General features: G+C 42.1%; 1 protein-coding gene across 1 annotated transcript; it reads left to right on the top strand.

Annotated features, from left to right (window-relative positions):
* Positions 1-8,665: 8,665 nt before the first annotated feature.
* Positions 8,666-17,891, top strand: ANKRD1 (ankyrin repeat domain 1). Its single transcript, XM_082644057.1, has 9 exons — positions 8,666-8,894; positions 9,554-9,733; positions 10,658-10,795; positions 10,925-11,032; positions 12,077-12,175; positions 13,707-13,805; positions 13,948-14,046; positions 14,184-14,282; positions 17,050-17,891. The coding sequence occupies exons 1-9, from the start codon at positions 8,868-8,870 to the stop codon at positions 17,158-17,160; spliced, it is 960 nt and encodes a 319-aa protein (XP_082500183.1). The 5' UTR covers positions 8,666-8,867; the 3' UTR covers positions 17,161-17,891.
* The last annotated feature ends 4,442 nt before the right edge of the window (positions 17,892-22,333 follow it).

The following is a 22,333-nucleotide window of genomic DNA, read 5'->3' as shown; positions in this document are numbered from 1 at the left end:
ATTGAAATAGTACATTGAGCACCTGTATACTCTTCACCTAGATTCAACTGTTAATATTTTAAAGCTTTGCTCTTTCTTTTTCTTTCCACCTATCTCTCTCAACACACACACACACACACACACACACACTTTTTTTGCTGAACCATTTGAAAGCAGGTATCATGACACCTCACCCCTAAATAATTCAGAATGTATTTCCTAAGAATAAGGACATTCTCCTATACTACCTCAAAATCATTATTACACACAAGAAAACTATCATTAAGTCAAATACAGTGTCTAAAATACAGCCCCAATTCAGATTTCTTTAATTGGCCCCAAACTGTATTTTATGGCTTTTGTTCTTTAAATGACAGAATCCAACCGAAGTTCACGCATCTTGTCTGATTGTTCTGTCTCTTTTGTTTCTTTTACTCTAGAACAACGCCCCACTTCTTTTGTGTTTGGTTTTTCAAGTCACTGACCTTTTGAGGAGCCTAAGCTAGTTGTCTTGTTGACTGTCCAAGATTCTAGATTTGTCGGAATGTTGCCTCATGATTGGATTCAGGTTGAATATTACATAAGTGATGCTACTTCTTATTGCAACACTTCAGGAAATGCATAATGTCAGGTTGTCCCCGACAGGACTTAGATAAACATTTGTTGAATGAAGGAATTATATATATGATGTATGTATTTTTCCCACAGTCTTAGTAAAGGTGGAGTGTTTAGCAATCAAAATTCTGAGACCATGATAGGGATGGCTTATTTGTTTACAAGTTCAGGAATATATATGTACATATACATACATATTTGTGTAAATCTAAACCATGGGATGGTATTCCCAATTCTGGATGGAAATTAGAATCAGCTTGAAAATTTTTTAAAATGCTGATATCTGGTCCCTAGCACTTCTCTTGATAAATTTTGTCACTTGTGAAGGTGGTGCCTGTCAGATTTCTCCATTGTAAAGGTGCTTTTTGATCCTTCATATTTAATATGTAATCTCTGTGTGATCTTTTAGTACTAGGAGAATATCCTGATGCCCAACGACCTTTTATAAAATGGTCTTAGCATTCATTGATGATCTTTGCTTGAATCAGTTATTTCACTGTGGGTTGTAAAATTGTGAACTTTCTAATTATATCCTTCTCTCCATAACAATTAGCTGGCATTCTTCTGTAAAGAAGAGCTTTCCCCTTTCCTTTCCTTTCCTTTCCTTTCTCTATTTATTTATTTGTTTACATATTTATATTATTTATTTATTATCACTATGGACTCAATAGATTATTTGTTTTATTCAGAAGTTACTATCATCATTCCTTTTTTTTTTTTTTTTTTTTTTTTTTTTGCCGTACGTGGGCCTCTCACTGTTGTGGCCTCTCCCGTTGCGGAGCACAGGCTCCGGACGCGCAGGCTCAGTGGCCATGGCTCACGGGTCCAGCCACTCCGTGGCATGTGGGATCTTCCCGGACCAGGGCACGAACCAGTGTCCCCTGCATCGGCAGGCAGACTCTCAACCACTGCGCCACCAGGGAAGCCCCCATCATTCTTTTTGACATGACATATCCCAAATTTGGAGAGAGGAGCCCTTATAGTCGTTACAGCTGAATCTTTGGGCAAGTTCCCCATAGTCCATGAGTACCTCCTTGCTTTCCAGCACAGTGTAGTCTGAGCCCATCTTGTACCTTCCCCATTCCAGACCTGGAATCAGCTATTTCTCCAAGGAATGGGAGCCTATATATATTAAAGTGACCAAGGTATAAACCTCTGTATAGGAGGAGACAAAACATGAAATGATACAGTGTGGGCATTTAAATACTTTGAAGGGAATAGACCACTAAATATCAGCTAGCGTGAAGAAAAATAACCAAGATACTTTTAAGCTGGGAATGGAGTACTGGCCTGGAAGTAGGGAGACCTTGATTTGGATCTTGACTCTGTGTGTGATTTGGGATGAAGTACTTAATCTCTTCTGGTGTCACTTGCTCCACTGTTTTTAATTGGGGGACTGGGCTAGACAGTACTGAAACCCTTTCTATGCTCCAAAATTTGATGTCCTGAAGAGTTTAACAATACATAGTTATAAGAAGGGTTTTGAGCCCATAGAGGGGATTGTTCCTGTAAGATTTCAAGGGCAGAAACTTCACCTTTTAGCTTTTTCTCCTCTTGATCTAACAAAACTCATTGTAAATGTGCTCAATCAACGTTTTTGGTGGTGATGATCTTTCCTGAAGCTAGAATGAAACAAACAGACTGAACTGCCAAGATTTAGGTAAACCATAAAAAAAAAAAAAACTATGTTAAAGTGAGAGTTTAAGCATTGGGATGGTTACAAAGGGAGGTGTTAATCTTTAAAGTAAGAGGGTCCTACCTGCCTAAACCTGGCCCTTCCTGATGTTCAGCAAATGGACTCAATGACTGCTCAGTTCTTTTCCTGGCCCTCGAGTTCTCTTCTTCCCAAAGAACCCAAATTTAAGTTGTTTTGCAGCATTTTCTCTTTTATTAGGAAACTCCAAACTACACCAAGAAAAATTTTTTCCAACACTCCTTAAAGTCAGAAACTGTATTTTAAGAATAATTCTCCTCTGCTTTAATAAATTGGCTAAAAAGCTTAAATGGACTTTCTATGTTTGCAGTGATAGAAGCACTTATCTCTCACCCCAAGTGGATGTCCTATGTAATTGAATGTGAAGTAATTCCAAAGTTGCATCAAAATCTTTTCAGAGTGTTACTATGACAATCAGACTTCTTTTTAAAAAACCACTTCAATGCAAACTCTCCATCATCCCACTGTCCATTCAGTACAATTTCATCGCATGAAGTAAGTTTTGCTTTTCAGAAAGCTTAGGGGCAGGAGGGGGAATCATTATGCATTCACATTAGCTGCTTCTTCCACATACCCATTCTTCTCCGAGTGGTAACAGGCAGTCCACTCATCCTTATCACCATCTCAGAATGTTGGTTGTTAAAGGCTCTGCCTTCCTAAGACTGGGAATTAGTACAGAAGCCTAAAAGAGAACACACTGAGGAAATAAAGTCACTGACAGCGCTTCCTGCTTATTGATACCTTTCCTGCACAGACTCTGGCAAAAGCAAGAACCTGGGCAGAGATCCTCAGAGGGGAAGGAGGAGGGAAGGAGCTTTATCAATATCTCTAAGGCCTGGGAAACTTTGGAAAAGCATATTACCATTTCTTTCATTGGTTTGGGCCCCAGGCTGATCTTGACATTTCTATTCATGTTAACAGAGGGTGTGAGATCTTTATGTTTATCAAGTGGGGCATGTCTTAGAAGTGGTTGAAGTACACTGGGCAAGTGAAGGATTTACCGGCCATTTCCTGTTTTAGAGGTTTTGGAGAATCAGCTTTGTGGTCTGCATGTGATGCTTCACACATGAGTGTTGTTTATTTCTATCTTTTGATTCAGTGGTTTTGAGACCTCAATAAAACTTTAGGGGCCCAGAAATCATTTTGTTCAAAGCTCTCCTTTGATAACTTGAGGAGTTGAAGGGACTTGCTCAACTAGTCCCAGGGCAGAGGCAGGATTAAAAGCCAGGTTCCCTAATTCCTCATCCTACACCCTTCATCCTTTACAACTTCATGTATATACAAATGCTGCCTTCTCTGACCCTCCTTGGCTTTGTGCCAGAAGAAGCATATTATATTGCCTGCAGTTTTCCTTAAATAGCTCAGTAAAACTGAAAACTCCACAAGGGCAGGAGAGTTTGTCTCTTGTGTGCATTGGTATATCTCAGGTCTAAAAAATGCCTGACACATAGTAGGGCCAAATAAATATTGATGAGTAAATTTTATGTGTGTGTGTGTGTGTGTGTGTGTGTGTGTGTTTCCCATAGTCGTGGTAAAGGCAAAGCCTTTCACAATCAGAATTCTGAGACTGGGATAAGGATGGCTTGACTGCTTTCTACATCTTCAAGGATATACGTATGTATATTTATGTACATATTCATTTAAATCTATACCCTGGAGTGGTGTTCTCAATGCTGGGTGGAAATTAGAATCAACTGGAGAGTTTTGGTTTTTTTTTTTCCAAGACAATACCTGGATATTAAAGCAAAGGTTCAGATTTCATTCACCTGGGTTGAGGTCAGGGCATCAGCACCTTTTAAAAGCTTCACAGATGATTCTAAGATACACCCAGCCTTGGAATCACACCCTAGGAAAGGGAACTTCTGAGGTGTCCTAATGGGGAGGTTACATTTGCTGTGGTTAGTTGGCATATGAAAGATGCTAATAAGTTGCTCACACTCCAGAGTAGGTCACCCACTTTAACTATCTTTACCTCTAATTAGTATTAGCAGATTATTTGTTATTTAAGAAAGGAGGATTTAAGATATGTGGTTTGGCTAGAAAAGAATGTAAGACTCCTGCCAGGTGTCAACTAAATATTTAGCCTCACTATGTGTCAGGCACTTTGCTATGCCCTTTAGAATCCTAGGCCTATATTCAGTAATAGGAATTGGTCAGATCTTGTGTTGGGTCATACACGAAAGGTTCTGTCATCTGATTAGACTAGAAAGTTAGCTGAAATCTACTGCTAGAATGGTTTCATTTGCCTCAAGTAAACTTTTTATGCCGGGCACTGTCTTAGGATCTAAATGGCCGGGGGCTGCTTCATTGAGTTTACAGAACAGTCATGTGGCTGTGTGTACCTGTTGGCTGACATGAATCCATATGTGTGGCAGAATTTGGCTAGAGACAATTTACATAATTTACAACAAGGCACCTGCTGCTGTAAGGTGTGGAGGAGAGACCTACAGCCTTCACCTACATCTACCAAAGGAGGCCGCCGATATCTGCAAAAAGGCAGCTTGTACTGGGTTGCTTACAGCAATGTGCATGCACTTTCTATACAGAGCCCTGGATACAGGAGGACTTTGGTCTTGACTCTGTCCTTTGAGAGGAGATGAAGGCAGATGCCACAACCCTGCTCAAAATGTCCCCAGTACGTGCGGCTTTTCAAATGCAGGTGATTCCATCCCTGGTTGGCAGGGGAGGGCAAACAACCTTGAACCTCCTTTGCTTCAGCCTTCTGACCTCCCTTTGGTATTTCTGAGTGTGTAACTGAGCCTGGGCTTCCTTGTAGGGATACTTGGGTTCCTAGTTGCGCAAAGTCTGCTATTTCACTGAGCCAAGAGTGGTGAGTAGCAGCTGGGACTGGGAAGGCAATTAGGAGGGATGGCAAAATGAGCAATTACAGGTGCAACAGCAGAACAATGTGGCTTCCGAGTCAGAATCTGGCTACAGTCCTCCAAGTCCTTCCTTTTAGTATCAGGGTGGGTGCTCTAAGGGCAAGGAGTATTAATAACAATAACATTTTACGAGCTATAAAATACCCTGGATTGTAGCAAATAAAAGGACCATTTTGAAAAACAGCCTGAATGTCCATAAATAGGAGCATGGTTAAATAAGCAAGGGTAGGTCCACACAGAGAAATCCGTATAGTTGTTGAAGATAATGAGACAGACTTATCTGTGCTGGTAGAAGATGAGCTCTAAGACAAGGATCAAGTGAAAGAAATCAAGTACCGAATCAATACTCAGCAAGATTGCAATTAAGCAGCCTTCTCTCTGTGTTGTTTTAATTTTCAACAACATATTTATATATTACTTACACAGTCAAGAAAATATAGTAAAAATAAAAAGTCTGAGTAGAAGTATAATATCCTAAAATTTGGAAAGACAAAATTGTCCTTGGAGCTGAGCTGTGGCCCACGAACCCTGGTGGTATCTGGGCAAGTCTCTCAAACCCTGGGGGACAGCAATAGGTGCTTTAGGCCCTGCTTCTCTACCTCTCACTTTCCTCACCTGTAAACAGGGTTATAAGTCTGGTCTTGTTGAAATGCATAAATCCTGAGGGGAGGGGAAAGATTCGTCACGTAACTCTGGCCAAGCTCAGGACTATTCCCCTGCTCATTCCGGCCACAGATAGTTGCCACTGGGTTGCTAAATCATTCTAGAACCAACTTGCAGGTCTGTTGTCTTAATTCATCTTGGTAAGGAAAGGTTATGCCTAGTTTGAGGTTATGATCAAGCCAAATATACAAATTTCAGAACTTACCCCACTAGGGGAACTTTTATGGGAGGGAAGCTCCTGAAAAACAAGTGACAGAGAACTCTCCTCTAGTTGCAAAGTCTGGTTCTCAATTTTGATGAATAAGAATGATTTGAAAATACAATTTTGTCTGATGTGTTGTTAGGGAGCTAAATGTATCTAGAATTTCTTTCTGAAGAGCAAAATCCTCTCATGTTTTATAATGACAAGTTATGTTTTTCCTCGTCGGAAGATACCCGAGGATCTGGCCAGCTGGCTCCTTCTCTAAGTTCTGCCCATTCCATCGACCCTTCCTCAAGCGTCATCCTCTGCAAAGTTTTAATACTTCTTGGACTCTCCTGCATACAACTAGTCAGGTTGGAGGGGATGATTAATTGACCAGAGGAAGGAATGGGCTTGGTGAGCCATCCCACCCACTTTCACTTGCATTTTTTGAGGTGATCTGAACACAGAAGAGCCCTTTAATCAGTTTTGGTTGGGCCCCGAGTGGGTCTAGATATGAACCACCATGGGAAATCTGCTCTGGCCTCAGTGATTCTCTGCTTCTGATGGATGGAATCCAAACTCTTCAACCTAGCATCCACCAACTAGCTGTGTGTCTGTAGCCAGTGACTTAACACATTTCTGTGCTTCAGCATCCTCTCTGCAGAATGAAAGCATTGGTCTTGTTTGAACTTTGAGGGCACTAACAGCCCTGGGATTCTATATCCAAGATGCTTAAACAACACACAACCCTTCCCTCAAAGGTATCTCCTAAGGCTCCCCTCAGTTTGGGTCAGGCCTGGAACAAAAAGGCATAACACAAATGGTAGGAAAACCTTAAATGACCACTTCTTATTTAATGAGACCAATGAAAATGGTTATAGCTGTCTCCACCTCAAAGAAAATGCCAGGAAATTTCCTTTAAGTAAAACCTTTTAGGATAGAACATTAGGAGACCAGAATAGATAACAGGAGTTATTGGGAGGGTCCCTCTTTGCCAGCACCTTGGTTTTGGGGTGTGTGTGTCAATGTCTCATTCTGAAAGTTCCAGAAAATCCATCAGTTCAAGGGGGAAGAAGAGATTGGCAGCCATGTTTGTTGTGTGGGCACGTTTGAGGGAGTGATAAACACTGGTCAACATAACATCCTGATGAACACACTTGTTCCATTCAGACTCTCACTCCCCCCCTCCTTTCTTTTACTGAGAAAAATTAGGTTTTAAATGGCTTTGGAGATAGTAATCTCAGTTTCTCCTTGAACTATAAAGAGACCTAAGTATTTTCACATAATTAAACACCTCAGAGATGAGAAACCAGAAACAGAGGTCTTTTCACCCCACCCCAAAGCAAAGCTCTTTGCTCCTCTGGCAACCTGTCTCAAGCCTTCATGCATCAGAATTACCTGAGTGTTTTGAAAAATACAGATTCCTAGGACTCACCATAAATCAACTCAGAATGCCTGAGGTGGGGCCCACGGATACGCATTTTTTTTATTATTATTTTTTTAACTTACTAATTAACTTTATTTTTTTTCCAGGAATTTTAAATTTCCCCCACAACTCACACACACACACACACACACACACACACACTGTATTTTATTTTTACAAGAGATAAATAGACTGACACCAAGCATTGTAAGTGGATGACCACAACAAAAGCAACAATGGTTGCAATTACCAAACAAGAAACACACTCACACTATGTCATAATATTGACATTCAGTCCAGTAAACCTCCACTGTAACAGCTCCTTTACTTTGCAGTGAAAATTGATTTGTATATTTTTTGCCTCTGAGTCCTTGTGGGATTTTTTTTTATTCAAACGGAAAGTCACAAAAATTATAATCATCCTCATCAGTTCACTCAGTCCCATGTAATTAATTTTTTTTATCTTGATCTTTTGTTAGCACTTTTATGAATTCATCAGTTTTCCATTGACCAGCTCCCACAGGTTAGTCTTTTATCCACAGCACCTGAGCACTTTGGCTCTGACCTAATCAAGGTTATACTGTTACTAGTAACCAGTCTCATACAACCTATCTTGGGACATTTTGGAAACTTTTTGAATAAAAATTGCTCCAGTAAGCATGCTGTTTTAGAAGACAGTATGCATGTCATGAGCTAATTATGGCCTGTGACACCATAAAATAAAAGTGCATTACTGAATGCTTTCAATTTCTTATAATGATGGGAAGGTGGCATGTCATGGGGCCTTTTTAGCCCCAGACATCACTCCAGAGAATTCCAAACAGATATAGACAAGGGCAATTAGGACCCGGATCCTTTCCTCTCAGGCTGTTTACCCATGGGAATAGGATGTCCCGAAGCAACACTTCCCCCAAGTGACGTGTCGATAAGTCTGGTTATCAGAAAGATATTATTGGTGGTGTGATACACAGGGCATTTACATTTTCTTGATAGGGTTAGTCATATGAAAGCTGACAAAGAAGGAAAAGGAGCAGTGGTGTGGTGCAATGTCAACAGACAGCTGTCCCCTGGCTTCCCGATAAATAGGATGACTTGCATTGCTGAGCGGTGTGGTCACTGCCAAAGGAATGGCCCTCTCACATTTCTTCCTGATTCACATATTCAGTGGGGTTACTTGTCATCCCCTCCCTCTCCTGCTTCCCAGACACTGAGTCTGGAATGAAACTTCACCTGCCTCTGAGCTGGCCCCGGGTGGGGGGCAGGGGTGTTACTTGGGTTCCCAGGTTGGAAGATTAGCTCACCCGGCCCTAGCTATATAAGCTGATCAGAGCAGGGGGACTCCCCAGGGCCGACTCAACGTTTCATCCCCCAGGAGGAAAACAGACAGAGGAACTTCAGGTCAACATGATGGTTCTGAAAGTAGAAGAGCTGGTATGTAAAGCACATTATTTCTATGCAGTGAAAAATGGGGCAGCCTTGATTTTTATTTGAAAATTGAAATGCCCTTTTCTTTCTTGCATAATGTGCTGGTACTCTGAAAATGTCATATATGGAAAATGGTTGGTTTATGTGATGAAATAAGTGAAACTGGAAAAAGGGAGCTGGCAGTAATGAATTCTCTACATATTTCCTATCTATTATCTTCTCCTTTGCTTTTATTACTAAAGTGTGTAATCATGTATAGTTATCAAAATGCCTTAGGGGAGAAGTTCTATTGCAAGAATATATGTCTAGAAACTATAACTCAAGGCAAAGGATCATCAACCTAAAATGAAAGAATTTAAAATAATCGGTGGGGATGGGGAGGACAGATAGTGATTTTCCTAGGAGAAATGTGATTAAGTAGATTAAAAGTAGATTTAAACATTTCAACCTAAGCTAAACCTTGATTTAACCAAGAGAGGGGGACAAGCATCTGAAGGTTATCCTGGAACACTGCAGCAACTCGTTGCTGCCTGATATAGGAGACGGTGCTGCAATGGAGGCCACTGTCAGCAGGGAGGGAGGACCGGGGGCTGCCTGCAGCATCCTCTGTGGAGAATGACCCAGGACAGGCCTGCTACTTCTGACCCTGCCATCTTCCCTTGTAGGTTACAGGGAAGAAGAATAGCAGTGGGGACGCTGGGGAGTTCCTTCCTGAGGATTTCAGAGATGGAGAGTATGAAGCTGCTGTCACTTTAGAGAAGCAAGAGGACCTGAAAACACTTCCAGCCCACTTTGTGAGCCTGCGGGAGCAACAGTGGAAAACTGAGAAACAGCGAGAGGCGGAGGTAAGACCCTTCCATGAAATTCATGAGTGGGAGGTTGGGGACGGGGCAGAGGATGGAGGTGCCAGACAGGAAGGAGAAGAGAGAGAAACCAAACAAATGCAACCATTCCAAAGCTGTTTCTTTACCAGATTCTAACCTATAAAGAGGCAACTTCTATGGGACAGAAAATAATTGCAGAAAATAATCCTTTGGCAAGACTATGACCTCTGGATTCCGAATCAATCACTGTATGTTCTGTGACTGTGTTTTGATTGAAAGACTTGGAAAGAGAAATGTGTCCAGTGAATTTCTGATGTCTTACACTGTCTAGTTAATCCCAAACAAGGGAGCCTTCTTTTTCTTAGTAATGTGGTTTGTGGTCCATGGATCATTGTTTGACTGTGGCCACTTTCTGTGTTGACAAAATGTGTTGCTGGGTGAATTTTCATTACTTACTAACCGCAGATAAAACATGCATTTGTTAGCTGTAGTCCAGGATAGTCTATTTCATGAGCCCTGCTTAGTGGGCCACCTGAAAGACACTGGCATTGAAATTTTAGAGCTTAAAACTTATTAGTGGAGTCTTCTGGGTAAAAAAAAAAAAAAAAATTCATGAGCATGATACAAAATTCTACAGAAATCTGGGGTTTGTTTATGGAAATAATTACAAAATCATCACTTAGAGACTAGATCCTATCTCCAGTGAAAAGCTGATGCTATAAGCAAGGAAAGTGAAGATGAAGGCAATTAGCAGGAAAATTTGACCCCTAATTTGACTTGAATAAGAAATCACTAAATTCGAGTCAAAGATTTATTATAAATTTTTTATCTTTTTGCGCAAACTGTTCACATACTTAGCTCAGACCTTGCAGATTCTGTTTTGACACAACCAGAATGCTTGTCAGTAGAACTCACTGTATTTTGAAACATGGATTTCTTTTTTAGCTCAAGAAGAAAAAACTAGAACAAAGATCAAAGCTTGAAAATTTAGAAGACCTTGAAATAATCATTCAACTGAAGAAAAGGAAAAAATACAGGAAAACTAAAGTTCCAGTTGTGAAGGAACCTGAACCCGAAATCATTGTAAGGGCTGCTTGGTTTTGTAGTATTACACCTCGGCATTAGGCTACAGGGGAATAAATATCTGTGGAGGGTTTGATTGAATGTTGGAAAACCCATGGTAACTCTCACACTGGTTTTTTTTGGCTTTAGACAGAACCTGTGGATGTGCCTAGTTTTCTGAAGGCTGCCCTGGAGAATAAACTGCCGGTAGTAGAAAAATTCTTGTCAGACAAGAACAATCCAGATGTCTGTGATGAGGTAAGGCTTATACAAAGCACTGCAAAATCCAGCTCATTAATTTTGTGTTTCTTATGCTTTGCTGCAGCCTTGCTAATCTAGTGCCAAAAATCAATCCACCTGAAACAGTCTCCCCAGCTGTTGCCACATATGCCAATAGCATAACAGGGGAGTGCAGTGGTCCGAAAAAAGAAAATGCTGGATTAGTGCTATGGATTGCATTATTTTTTGCACTCTAATACACTTCTGACTGCTTTTTCAGCTTGTCTTTAATTTTTAGATCTTTGGGATAGACTCTTAATATGGCAGGACCAACGAGTCACCAATGGAGAAATATATTATTAGCATTATCTTTGATTGGACTCAAATACATCAGCTCTACACAGGGAATCTGTAGACTGGAGTTCAAGTGCTAGCTCTATTACTACTGGCCTATTTGATTTTTAGCAGCCAATCTGCATTTTCTGGACCTCAGTTTCCTTATCTGAAAATAGAGGGCATTGGAGTGAAATAATGCCTAAAAGGTGTTCCAGCACAGTCTATTAGCCCATTTATATGAAGCCATTTACCAGAACTCACTAATCCTTTTTGTATCCTTTCCCCCATGAATTGAAATGGGGAATCATTTCTGAAGTTGAATGAAAAATGTCTCCCATTTTCTTAAAAATGAATTGAATGCTTTTTGATATTCAACCTATCAACCATCCCAGATGGAAGAAAACAGGCTGAACTGCATGGCAAATACTATAGACACCATGAAGGCACAAAATACAAGAAAGGGTAATGTCAGCATTTAGGTAGTTTTGAATCTTTAAGCCCATGTGCCTCGATGTAGACCTCTATGCACTTAGAAATGTATGTTGCAGAAGGTGCAAATCCCAGTTGCAGAATAATTGTTCTAGACAACAATTTTAGTAAATTTGACATTTCTAACTCATAAAGAAGCACTCAAGTTTCTATCAGCTAGGTCATCAGAGTCCCCAGCTTCATACTTCTTAGAAAGGATTTATGCTCATTTTTATATGCATTGCTCCCTCTCTCTTTCTTAAATCTCTATTTTGACAGTATAAACGGACAGCTCTTCATAGAGCATGCTTAGAAGGACATTTGGCAATTGTGGAGAAGTTAATAGAAGCTGGAGCCCAGATTGAATTCCGTGATATGGTAAATATATTTCTTTGTTTGGAAGTGAGCCAAAGTAAGTAGACTATATGAAACTTGAGAAAACCTACAATGGAAAAGGGGGCTGACTGTATTGAAAATTGATCTGCAAGAACTAGGCAGAAGCTCGTTTCTCCATACAAAGGGAAGTTGGGAGATGGGACTAGGTCATGTGGGAAGTATTTTCTACACATACTGAAAGGAGAGGAGTGTTCCAGGGAAACGAAGGAAGTGAGAGCTGCTGGACAGAATTCAATATGCTCATCGAAGACTTGGGTCATTATCAAGTCAGTAGCCTTACTGAGAAGTAATACAGTCAACACTTGCCTTTCAGCCTCCATGTCCTTCCACCATATGTAGCCGCCTGCTCCTGGCCCCTTGGCTGCCAACAACATCTCAGAATTCTCTAGCTGCACACCTTATATGATAGATGCTGATTGCCATCAGTGAGGTTTGGGGATAGACTGCATACAAAATGAATTGCATCTACGGAAAGTAGCTGCTATTCAGACCTCACTAATTCAACCACTGTGATTTCTACACAGACTGGTACACAGCATATTTTATGACCTGAAGATTGAGCTGGGAAAATGCTTTATTTAAATACAGCTCAATTTGACTTTTCAGCAAAGTGGAAAAGGGACTGGAAAAGTCCAAAGGAACTGGCCAAAATTGAACCCAAAAGACATACACACAGAAAAACAAGAAAAGAAACAAAATATAAAGTTTGTATAGAAAGACACAAAAATGCACGAGCATGGGATTTGGAGGGCCAGGGATATACCAAACTTACTCTTATGAGTAAGTGCAGTGACCACGAGTGATGATGGTCAAGGTACAGAGGGTGTGCTGGCACAAATGTCAGGAGAGAACCAGCGAGGGATGACGAAAAAACAACAGGGACAAGGGAGAGGTGTCAGATCCAGATGAATATCTTTTGGAAGGGACTACTTTTATTCTGCCAGAATTTTAAAATACATTTGTCTAGAACTTTTGAGTGTATCTGGCAAAAGTGGTTTAAAGTTCCAGGCAGACTGTGGGTTGGAATATCTCTTCTGCCACTTATTAGCTGTGTTTCCTTGGGCAAGAAACTTGAATATTTTGGAGCTTTGTTTTTCTCATCTGCAAAACGAGCACAGAATACCCACTTCATAATGTTGCTGGGAGCATCACTGCGTCTGAAGTATGCGGCACTATGTTGGCACGAGGAAATTCCCAATAAATTGTAGTTCTTATCCTCTTTTAAAAAGATTTATTATGTTTATTAAGAACCTCCTAATGATGCAAACACGCACATAGATACGTACACAGGAGCGCATACACTCACATTCACACACTTAAGAGTTTAGCCAAAACACTTGGCAAGAGCCTTCGACCACAATAGTTACAATTGGCAACCTAGACGAGGACAGCCCAGTGTCACCCACGGATGCCCTAGCAAACCTGGTGTTCCTGGGCTTTAGAAACGAAGTACTAATTCCTCTGTCTAGGGTCTTCTTTCACTAACTCCTGTCCTTTTACCTTCCCGGTATAGCTTGAATCCACAGCCATCCACTGGGCAAGCCGCGGAGGAAACCTGGATGTCTTAAAACTGTTGCTGAACAAAGGAGCAAAAATCAGCGCGCGGGATAAGGTATTTCTCCTCCTCCTGTCCCCCTCCTTCTTCCCCTCCTCCACCCTGTCCCTCCTCCGCTTCTCCCCTTCACACATGCCTTGGGGTCTGGGCAGCCTCTGTCCTCAAGTCCAGGGACACAGCAGGCTCTTGCATTTTGCAGTTGCTCAGCACGGCGCTGCACGTGGCGGTGAGGACCGGCCACTACGAGTGCGCAGAGCATATCATCGCCTGCGAGGCGGAACTCAACGCCAAAGACCGAGTGAGTAGCCCCGCAGAGTTTGGCCTCCTAAAGCTTCACTCATTGACATATTTGGAATAACTGCCCCAGCCGGGCACCCTTGCGGGACCCACTTCCTGGCCTCAGGCTCACCTCGTCTGTTCACTCTGCTTCTCTAGGAAGGAGATACCCCCCTGCATGACGCCGTGAGGCTGAACCGGTACAAGATGATCAGACTCCTGATCATGTATGGCGCCGACCTCAACATCAAGAACTGTGTAAGTGCTCAAGCAAGGGGCCCTGCTTGCCAGCTTTCTAATGAACAAAAATATGGCTCACATACTTGAAAATATTCTTACAACGGTAGATATTTCAGGGGTCTCTTGATGGTTTAAATGCCCCTGGTCACTCCCATGAGGACATTGCTGAGTTTGGCAAGGACTCAGATCACCTGGTCAGAGGTGGGGAAGCCATAGTGCCTGCTATGACCTCGGTGCCTGATATAGCCTGTAGTAATTCTTTAACAATTTGGACTTGAAGATAAAAGATGGCCAAACCGCCCATGCTTACAGACATAAGTACAGTCTGCTTTGGCCATCCCTGGCTGAGCAAGGTCTGGGGTAGTCAGGAATAAAGACACCCACCACTGCTGAAGTTGTCAAAAATTCCACAGTGGTCAATGCAACCAAGGGCCAAGGAACTCAAATTAATCAACATCTAATCCAAGTAATTCTGAATAGTCCTCACCTCCTTACAGCAGCATGACAGGCTACCACTTTTTCCAGGGGGAGCCATGCTTTTGCCTATATTTTTGAGATAATTTCTGTTCATCCTCCTCTTTGGTTTATCTGCACATCCCTCAAAATACTTTCCTATATTTAGGCCCTGCAAATGCTTGTATAAGTCCCCTTTACAAGTACGTATTAATTAAGCTTCATCTGTAAGCCAGGGAATGTAACCAAATTTTCCTCATGGTCCCAATTCCCAGTCAAGCATCATCTAAGCTTTAAGAATATCACTGGGAAGGGGCTTCCCTGGTGGCGCAGTGGTTGAGAGTCCGCCTGCCGATGCAGGGGACACGGGTTCGTGCCCCGGCCCGGGAAGATCCCACATGCCGCGGAGCAGCTGGGCCCATGAGCCATGGCCACTGGGCCTGCATGTCTGGAGCCTGTGCTCCGCAACAGGAGAGGCCACAACAGTGAGAGGCCCGCATATCGCAAAAAAAAAAAAAAAAAAAAAAAAAAAAAAAAAAATCACTGGGAGGAATGAGTGTAAAGTACTGAAGAAGTAATTTGAAAGAAGCGTTTGGAGAATCACTTTACAAAGAAGGAAAGAAAACCCCAATCATCTTATACTGTGAATAATTTCTTCCTCTTACTGTGTTACTATAATACTGAGAGAAATACTTCATCATTCAAAAAAAAAAAAAAAAGAAGTCTTGGTGACAGGAACAAAAAATAAATGCAATAGAGACTGCGTTAACAGTCAGGTCCCCTCATTCTTGATATTGGGATTGGTCTTATCAGATAATTTAAACAAACTATCAGAAAGAGTAGATTCAATGAAATCCCCAAGGCTGCAGAAAATATGATTTTTTTTCAGGCAGTGAGAGACACTACCTGCAGAGATAAATAGCATACAGATTTGGGGAGACTGTGTAAGTAGCCAGGGAATCACGAGATAAATTTCAATACAGAGGAGTTGGAGGAAGTCATGAAAGAATAGCCTCAAATATACAAATAGGGTTCAGGGCTCTGAATGATCAGTAAGACCCCAGCATAAAGGTTCTGGAACTGTTAATGTCACTGACCCAATGGATGGATGTTCCCAAAAAAGATCACTAAGCTATTGGACACCATCTTGAAGGGAACTGGAAACAATACATTACTGTATTGTTGTCCAAAACTCTGTCTTCCTGTTTGCTGATGAGTGTCCCTCAAGGTAGGATGCTACAAGGTGAGAAGGTCCAGAATGAAGGTTACAGGGCCACTAACTCAAATCCGCACAGGGCCCAGGCAGATGGCATAGATGACTTACATGATGGCTGCTGGTGCCATGCACACAACTTACTTAAAGGTAGCAGCCCTTCCCCAACTCAGTCCATTGCTGCTCCATGAAACCACGGGAATTGTGCTTCCAGGTCTCCCAGTTTTTTCACAGAGATCACAAATTCAGTTGGGAAATCTCTTAATTTCCAACTGCTGCCAATTAATTCCAACTTAAAAAAAAAAAAATCTAAGCTCTGTTTGGGCCAAAACAGGTCTCTAGCTTTATTTGCATCTCAAAGCTGCCAGTCTGCAATCTCTGGGATAAAGAGAGACTTCTGAATGAATAGAGAAGGAAAATTTTAGGACTTCTCAAATTCAAAGACAAGAATTGAGAGGTGACACAGTTTTAATTGTTGTAAATCTTGAGATGTATGCTTAAGGTAAAAAAATTTTGGTCTCAAAAGTTATTTATTCATACATCATTGATATCATCTCATTTATTCATACATCACTGATATCAATGTAAGTTCTGAGCAGCTGTGAAAAATCTACCCCTTGGAGTAGTACTTGTGTACTTAAACCAAGGTGTTGAAGCAGCTCATTCCCCACCAGTTTTTATCAATCAGGAATCATTTTCCAAATTGATAGGAAGTGGTGCTTGACCAAGAGGGATACTACTACTTCCCTACACCCATTTTGCAGGATACTGGGTAAGTATGGAGGCATTTTTTTGAGTTTGAAAATGACTTGGCTTACTCTTGCTGTTTAGTGTCTAGGGACTGGGGATTTTTACCACCACCTGGGATATCCCACAGGAAAGAAAACCATTGCTAATCTGAAATGCCAAAAGCATTCCCATGAGAAACAGTGAAGGGCTGGTTTGAATATAAACTGCAAATCACTCATAATGGAAAACATAAAACACTTCAATAACAGACACCTATCCATTACCTCATTAAATACACACACACACACACACACACACACACACACACAGGAGATGAATTTATAGATGCCTCCGCCCTGGAAGTAAAATTCCCTCCTCTATTTTGATTAGGCTGGGAAGACCCCGATAGATCTGGTGCTACAGTGGCAGAATGGAACCAAAGCAATATTTGATAGCCTCAAAGAGAACTCCTACAAAGCCTCTCGCATAGAGACGTTCTGAGGAAAACGACGATAGAAGCTTCCATTGGCTGCTCTTCACCGCCCCGAAGAGCAACTCATCATGAAAACCAGCTTCTCTTTATCAACCTGTTGTAAAGCGGCACCTAATTATGTTTTGAGAAAGCACAGGGACGTAGGTATTGACATTTCCCTTAGTGAAACCCACTCTATTTATTTGTATTTATTACTGTTTATTTATTTATTTACTGTGATACCACTGACATTCAGATCCTTCGTGATCACCCATTTGGAGAACAAGCTTAGTTTGTATGGGATGCGTCAGAGCCTCTTCCCATAGGTAGCCCTTAAACCGTGTTAACCAGAAGTTCTGTCAGTGCCGACTTACATGTCACCTCGCTCATGGAAGATGTTTCAGGGTGTTTTGGAAAGACAAAAGGGATTGTTGCAGCCCTCTTTTCTCCTGAATTTTTCATGCTGAAGTGTGAGGCCATGGAAAGCCTGTAGCGACAGGAAAGGAAACAGAATGAAAGTGATTCTGTGAGGACAGTAAAGCTGGTTATTCGACTCCTGGGCCTGGTAATTCTTACTAGGTCACACGCTGTGTGTACCAAGGTAAAGAGAATGTCTTGAGTGTAAGTGGAAGGAGCGGGCCGCTGGGCAGTGCAGAACTGAATGAGTTCAAAAGAGATGAAAGTAACTGCGAATTGTAAATGTGTAAATGTATATTATGCTGTATGTATATTTTATGTTCATAATAAAAGCAAATCCTAACCCTCTTTCCTCCTTTTAGTGGGAAAGAATCATGCAAAAAGGCCATTTAGATGGGGTTTTCTTTGTCTTCCAAGTTTTCATATTAAGAGTGTCCTCTAGAACCGCACCTCTCAGTATTTAACGTGTACACAGATCACCTGAGGATCTTGTTAAAATGCAGATTCCGATTCCTCCAGTGTGGGTGGGGCCTGAGATTCTGCATTTCCGACAAGCCCCCAGGCGATGCAGAGGTGGTGGTATAGCATAGCCACATTGAGCAGCATGGCTGTGAAAACCATAAGGATACCCAGGAGTTCAAGCTTTTTTGGCCCCAGTGATGGGGAGAAAGAGACCCCTGCTGGGCAAAATGATTACTGCAAGTTAAGGTGTTCCCTTAAGATGTTCCCCTGGGGCTTAACTAATCTGAGATTTAACAATTATTGTGCACACCGGCGGTGATGTCATAGACTGCCCACGAGAAAACACACCTGGCCAATGATTGTTGACCTCCAAGGGGAGCTACTTTGCCTCCACGTGCTGGGCCAGGTGCTATGTATGACCTGTGATGAGAAAACCAAATTGTCCCCGTCCTGCCTTCCTGGAATAGATGAATATTAAAGAAATAATCACATAAATAAATATACAGTAACAATCTGCAGTAAGTATATAAAGAAGTAAAAAGTACAGAGTGCTGAGAGTCTAAGCTGTGGAGGCCCGTCATTCGACGGGGAGGCAGCGGAGAGGGTTTCTACAAAGACTTCTTTGAGGTGGGAACCTTTCAGGGGAGTCTGAAGGATAAACTGGAGTTATTCAAGCACAGTGTTCCAGGCAGCAGAGAGAACACAGAAAAGGGCAAGGTTATGGGAAAAGTATGAAGGCCAACGTGAAACACTCGCACTAGTACCCCTCCCATAAAACACCCCAGATAGGATAAAACTCATAACCTCTTTGCTATGCCTCTAACACTTTGAGAGGGCATGTAGGCACAACCCATAGCCAGAAGATCCTCCAGTCAGCTGATCATGGAGTTGTGAGGATGGTTTGAAATATTTTTGTACCTTTTCTATCTAGTCTCTGAACAATCTGTAGAGTCCACCTCCTGGGGGCGTCGGGAGCTTCATTCTCTCTGTTATCTCCCTCTCAATCCCCTTCTGCCACCCCCTGCTCTCCCTTGAGGGTCCTGGCTCTAACCCGTCAGATCCTTAAGGCTTGGGGTCCTTCCGTTTCTTCCAAGTAAAGAACCTACAACACAGACAGCATCTCCACTGCTGCAATGATGTCTCCCACAGCATAGCTTGGGTGTGTTATTATTTACACGGCTAAGTTTTCTGTCGATGTCTGCCTCAAGTTCCGCCCCCACAAGAGCTGGGATGTAAAGAAGAGAAGGAAGCAAGGGGTTAAAACACTTTTGTGTTGCTGTATATAAAGATTTGCACTAGTACAGAGGTAGGGGGCACGAGAATCCACATGGAATAAGTCCCATTATAACAAGGCCAACTCAGTGACCTTTGCTAACGGAAAAGATAAACACTTCAGGCAAAACCTTCAAGTTTCTGTCACACTGGCGGTCAACTTTTTTTTTTTTTTTTTTGCGGTACACGGGCCTCTCACTGCTGTGGCCTCTCCCGTTGAGGAGCACAGGCTCCGGATGCGCAGGCTCAGCGGCCATGGCTCACGGGCCCAGCCGCTCCGCGGCATGTGGGATCCTCCCGGACCGGGGCACGAACCCGCGTCCCCTGCATCGGCAGGCGGACTCTCAGCCACTGCGCCACCAGGGAAGCCCCTAGCGGTCAACTTTTATAAGTTCCCTGTCTTCCCACCTAAGCCAGACCCACAGTCTGCGTCTTGTATTCTTTTACCAGTGAAGGGAATGTCCCACTGGCCGATGGAGACTCTTGGAAGTTGTTCTAGACTTTCCCTTTGCCTTATCCCTCTTTCAACCAACGACCAAGACTTCTTAGCAAGCATACTACCTAAGGGGTGCTGTAATCTGTCCACTTCCTCTCATCCTAGGGGCCACTGCCCTAGTTCAGATCACCACAGCAGCTCCCGGATTACTCAAATGCCCTCAGCTTACTTCCCTCCAGTCTGTTCCTCAAGTTGCAGCCAGGGTGATTTTTCTAAAATGCAAATATGATCAAGTCATTCTCCACTTCAAAATTTTTCAGTGGCTGCCCATTTCTCTCAGGATGAAATAAAAGTGCCTTAGCGTTTTCTAAAACTCTTGAAATCTGGCTGCTGTTAACACTTTATTCTCATCTATTTCTCATTACTTTCCTCGCTAAACAACAAACTTCAACTCTACTGAATTTTCAGTTTCTTAAAAAATCTAGGCACTAGCTTTTGTTCTCATATACTGTGCCAACTCCCTGGAAGGCTCTTCTTCCCACCCCACTGCATAATTTCCCCTCATTCCTCCCCTTCAGGGTAGCTGTATGTCCTCCAGGAAGCCATCCTTAACTCTTACTTAGACTTTGTTAGTCTCAAGTGTGTTCCTGCTGTACTTTTTTTCTCCATGTCATAACAACTGTCATACTACCTTTACCCCCCAAATGAAAAAATTTCCTCTCCCCTTGAACAAGCAATACATGCTCATTAAGTATTAAGCCAATTATAGAAATGAATGAAGAAAGCAAACATCACCAATAATCCTAATTTCATGACACTGATTATTTCTGTGCACATTACATACAGGCACTGTACACTTAGTTTTATAACAGTTTTCAATTGAACAACTTATTCTAGACATCTTTATAAATGGTAGACTTATGTTTCAATGTACAATGGATCATTTAACCAATCCTATCATTATTGGGCATTCAGGTTGTTTCCATTTTCCCATTTTAGACATTGTTGCAATGAATATTCTTATCCATGCATCCTTTACACCTAACCAGTTATTTCTGAAGAAATACATTTATAGAAATAGCTATGAGGTTGGTATCAAATTATCCCTTCCACAATGTTATTGCCTTTACCCACAATCATGAAAATACTCATTTTGTAAATCTTTTATTTTTTCAACCTGATTAGCAAAAGAAAGATATATTTTTGATGATTTTCCCTTGATTACTAAAAAAGTTCAGCATCTTCCGGTTTATTGAGCATTTTTCTGGGCCAATCTTCCTTGCTCAATTTTCTATTAAGTCAGGTTCCCTGGAAGCGGTGCTTGAAATAAGGATTCTTGTGGAAGTGATTTCTTGACAGTGGTCTATAAGGGACCGAGGGAAACATGACAGGGCAGGAGAAGAAAAGAAAAGAGGCAAAGACATGGTTTCAGAAGCCTTTCTAAACCTAATCCCATAGGGAGCTCAGGAGCATAAACTGCACCACAGAGACCAGAAGGCCAGGCTGTAAGTCCCTGCATCAGGCATTCACCATGGGCCAACCTCCAGGGGAGGGTGAGGATAAACCATTAATATCCAACATCTGCAGCAGCTGGAGAAGGGGTACACCAGCCTGGTAAAAAGGATCTGGGGTTTCCCTGGTGGCGCAGTGCTTGGGAGTCTGCCTGCCGATGCAGGGGACACGGGTTCGTGCCCCAGTCCAGGAGGATCCCACATGCCGCGGAGCGGCTGGGCCCGTGAGCCATGGCCGCTGGGCCTGCGCATCTGGAGCCTGTGCTCCGCAACGGGAGAGGCCACAACGGTTAGAGGCCCGCGTACCACAAAAAAAAAAAAAAAAAAAAAAGGATCTGGATGGACACTAGCAGTATTTGTCATGTTGCATATTTGTTTTTTTTTTTTTATAAATTTATTTATTTTGGGCTGTGTCGGGTCTTCGTTTCTGTGCGAGGGCTTTCTCTAGTTGCGGTGAGTGGGGGCCACTCTTCATCGCGGTGCCCATGCCTCTCACTATCGCGGCCTCTCTTGCTGCAGAGCACAAGCTCCAGACACACAGGCTCAGCAGTTGTGGCTCATGGGCCCAGTTGCTCCGCAGCATGTGGGATCCTCCCAGATCAGGGCCCAAACCTGTGTCCCCTGCATTGGCAGGCAGATTCTCAACCACTGCGCCACCAGGGAAGCGGGGGCTTCCATATTTGTTTTTTAAAAGCAATTTCTTTAAAGAAGCTAAGGATGCTACACCTCTCTGGAATATGCACTGTAAATGTTCCTTCCTAGTTGTTTGTACTTTTCTAACACTAAATTTTTATAGACAAATTGATCAAGCTTTTATGTTTTCTGGCTTTGATGACCACGTTTAGGTCTTTTCCAATCCAAGCTTATTTTCTTTTTAAATAATTACCTTTTTCTTTAGTATTTTACACTTTAAAAAAATTTAAATCTTTAATCCACCTAAATTTATTATGCGTGTGTACTGGGTATGAGATAGGGAATGGACTTGTTGTTTTTCCTAAATGACAGAATAACAGCTGACATTTAGTAGGTACATTCTATATGATAGGTTCTGCTCTGGGTCTTCTATAAATTTTAATCCACTTAACCCTTGCAATAATGCCACAG

This window comes from Mesoplodon mirus (genome assembly GCF_964341445.2).
Source record: "Mesoplodon mirus genome assembly, chromosome: 2".
Taxonomy (NCBI): Eukaryota; Metazoa; Chordata; class Mammalia; order Artiodactyla; family Ziphiidae; genus Mesoplodon; species Mesoplodon mirus.
Note: the sequence above shows the minus strand (reverse complement) of the source record. Positions and strands in the feature narration are given on the sequence as shown.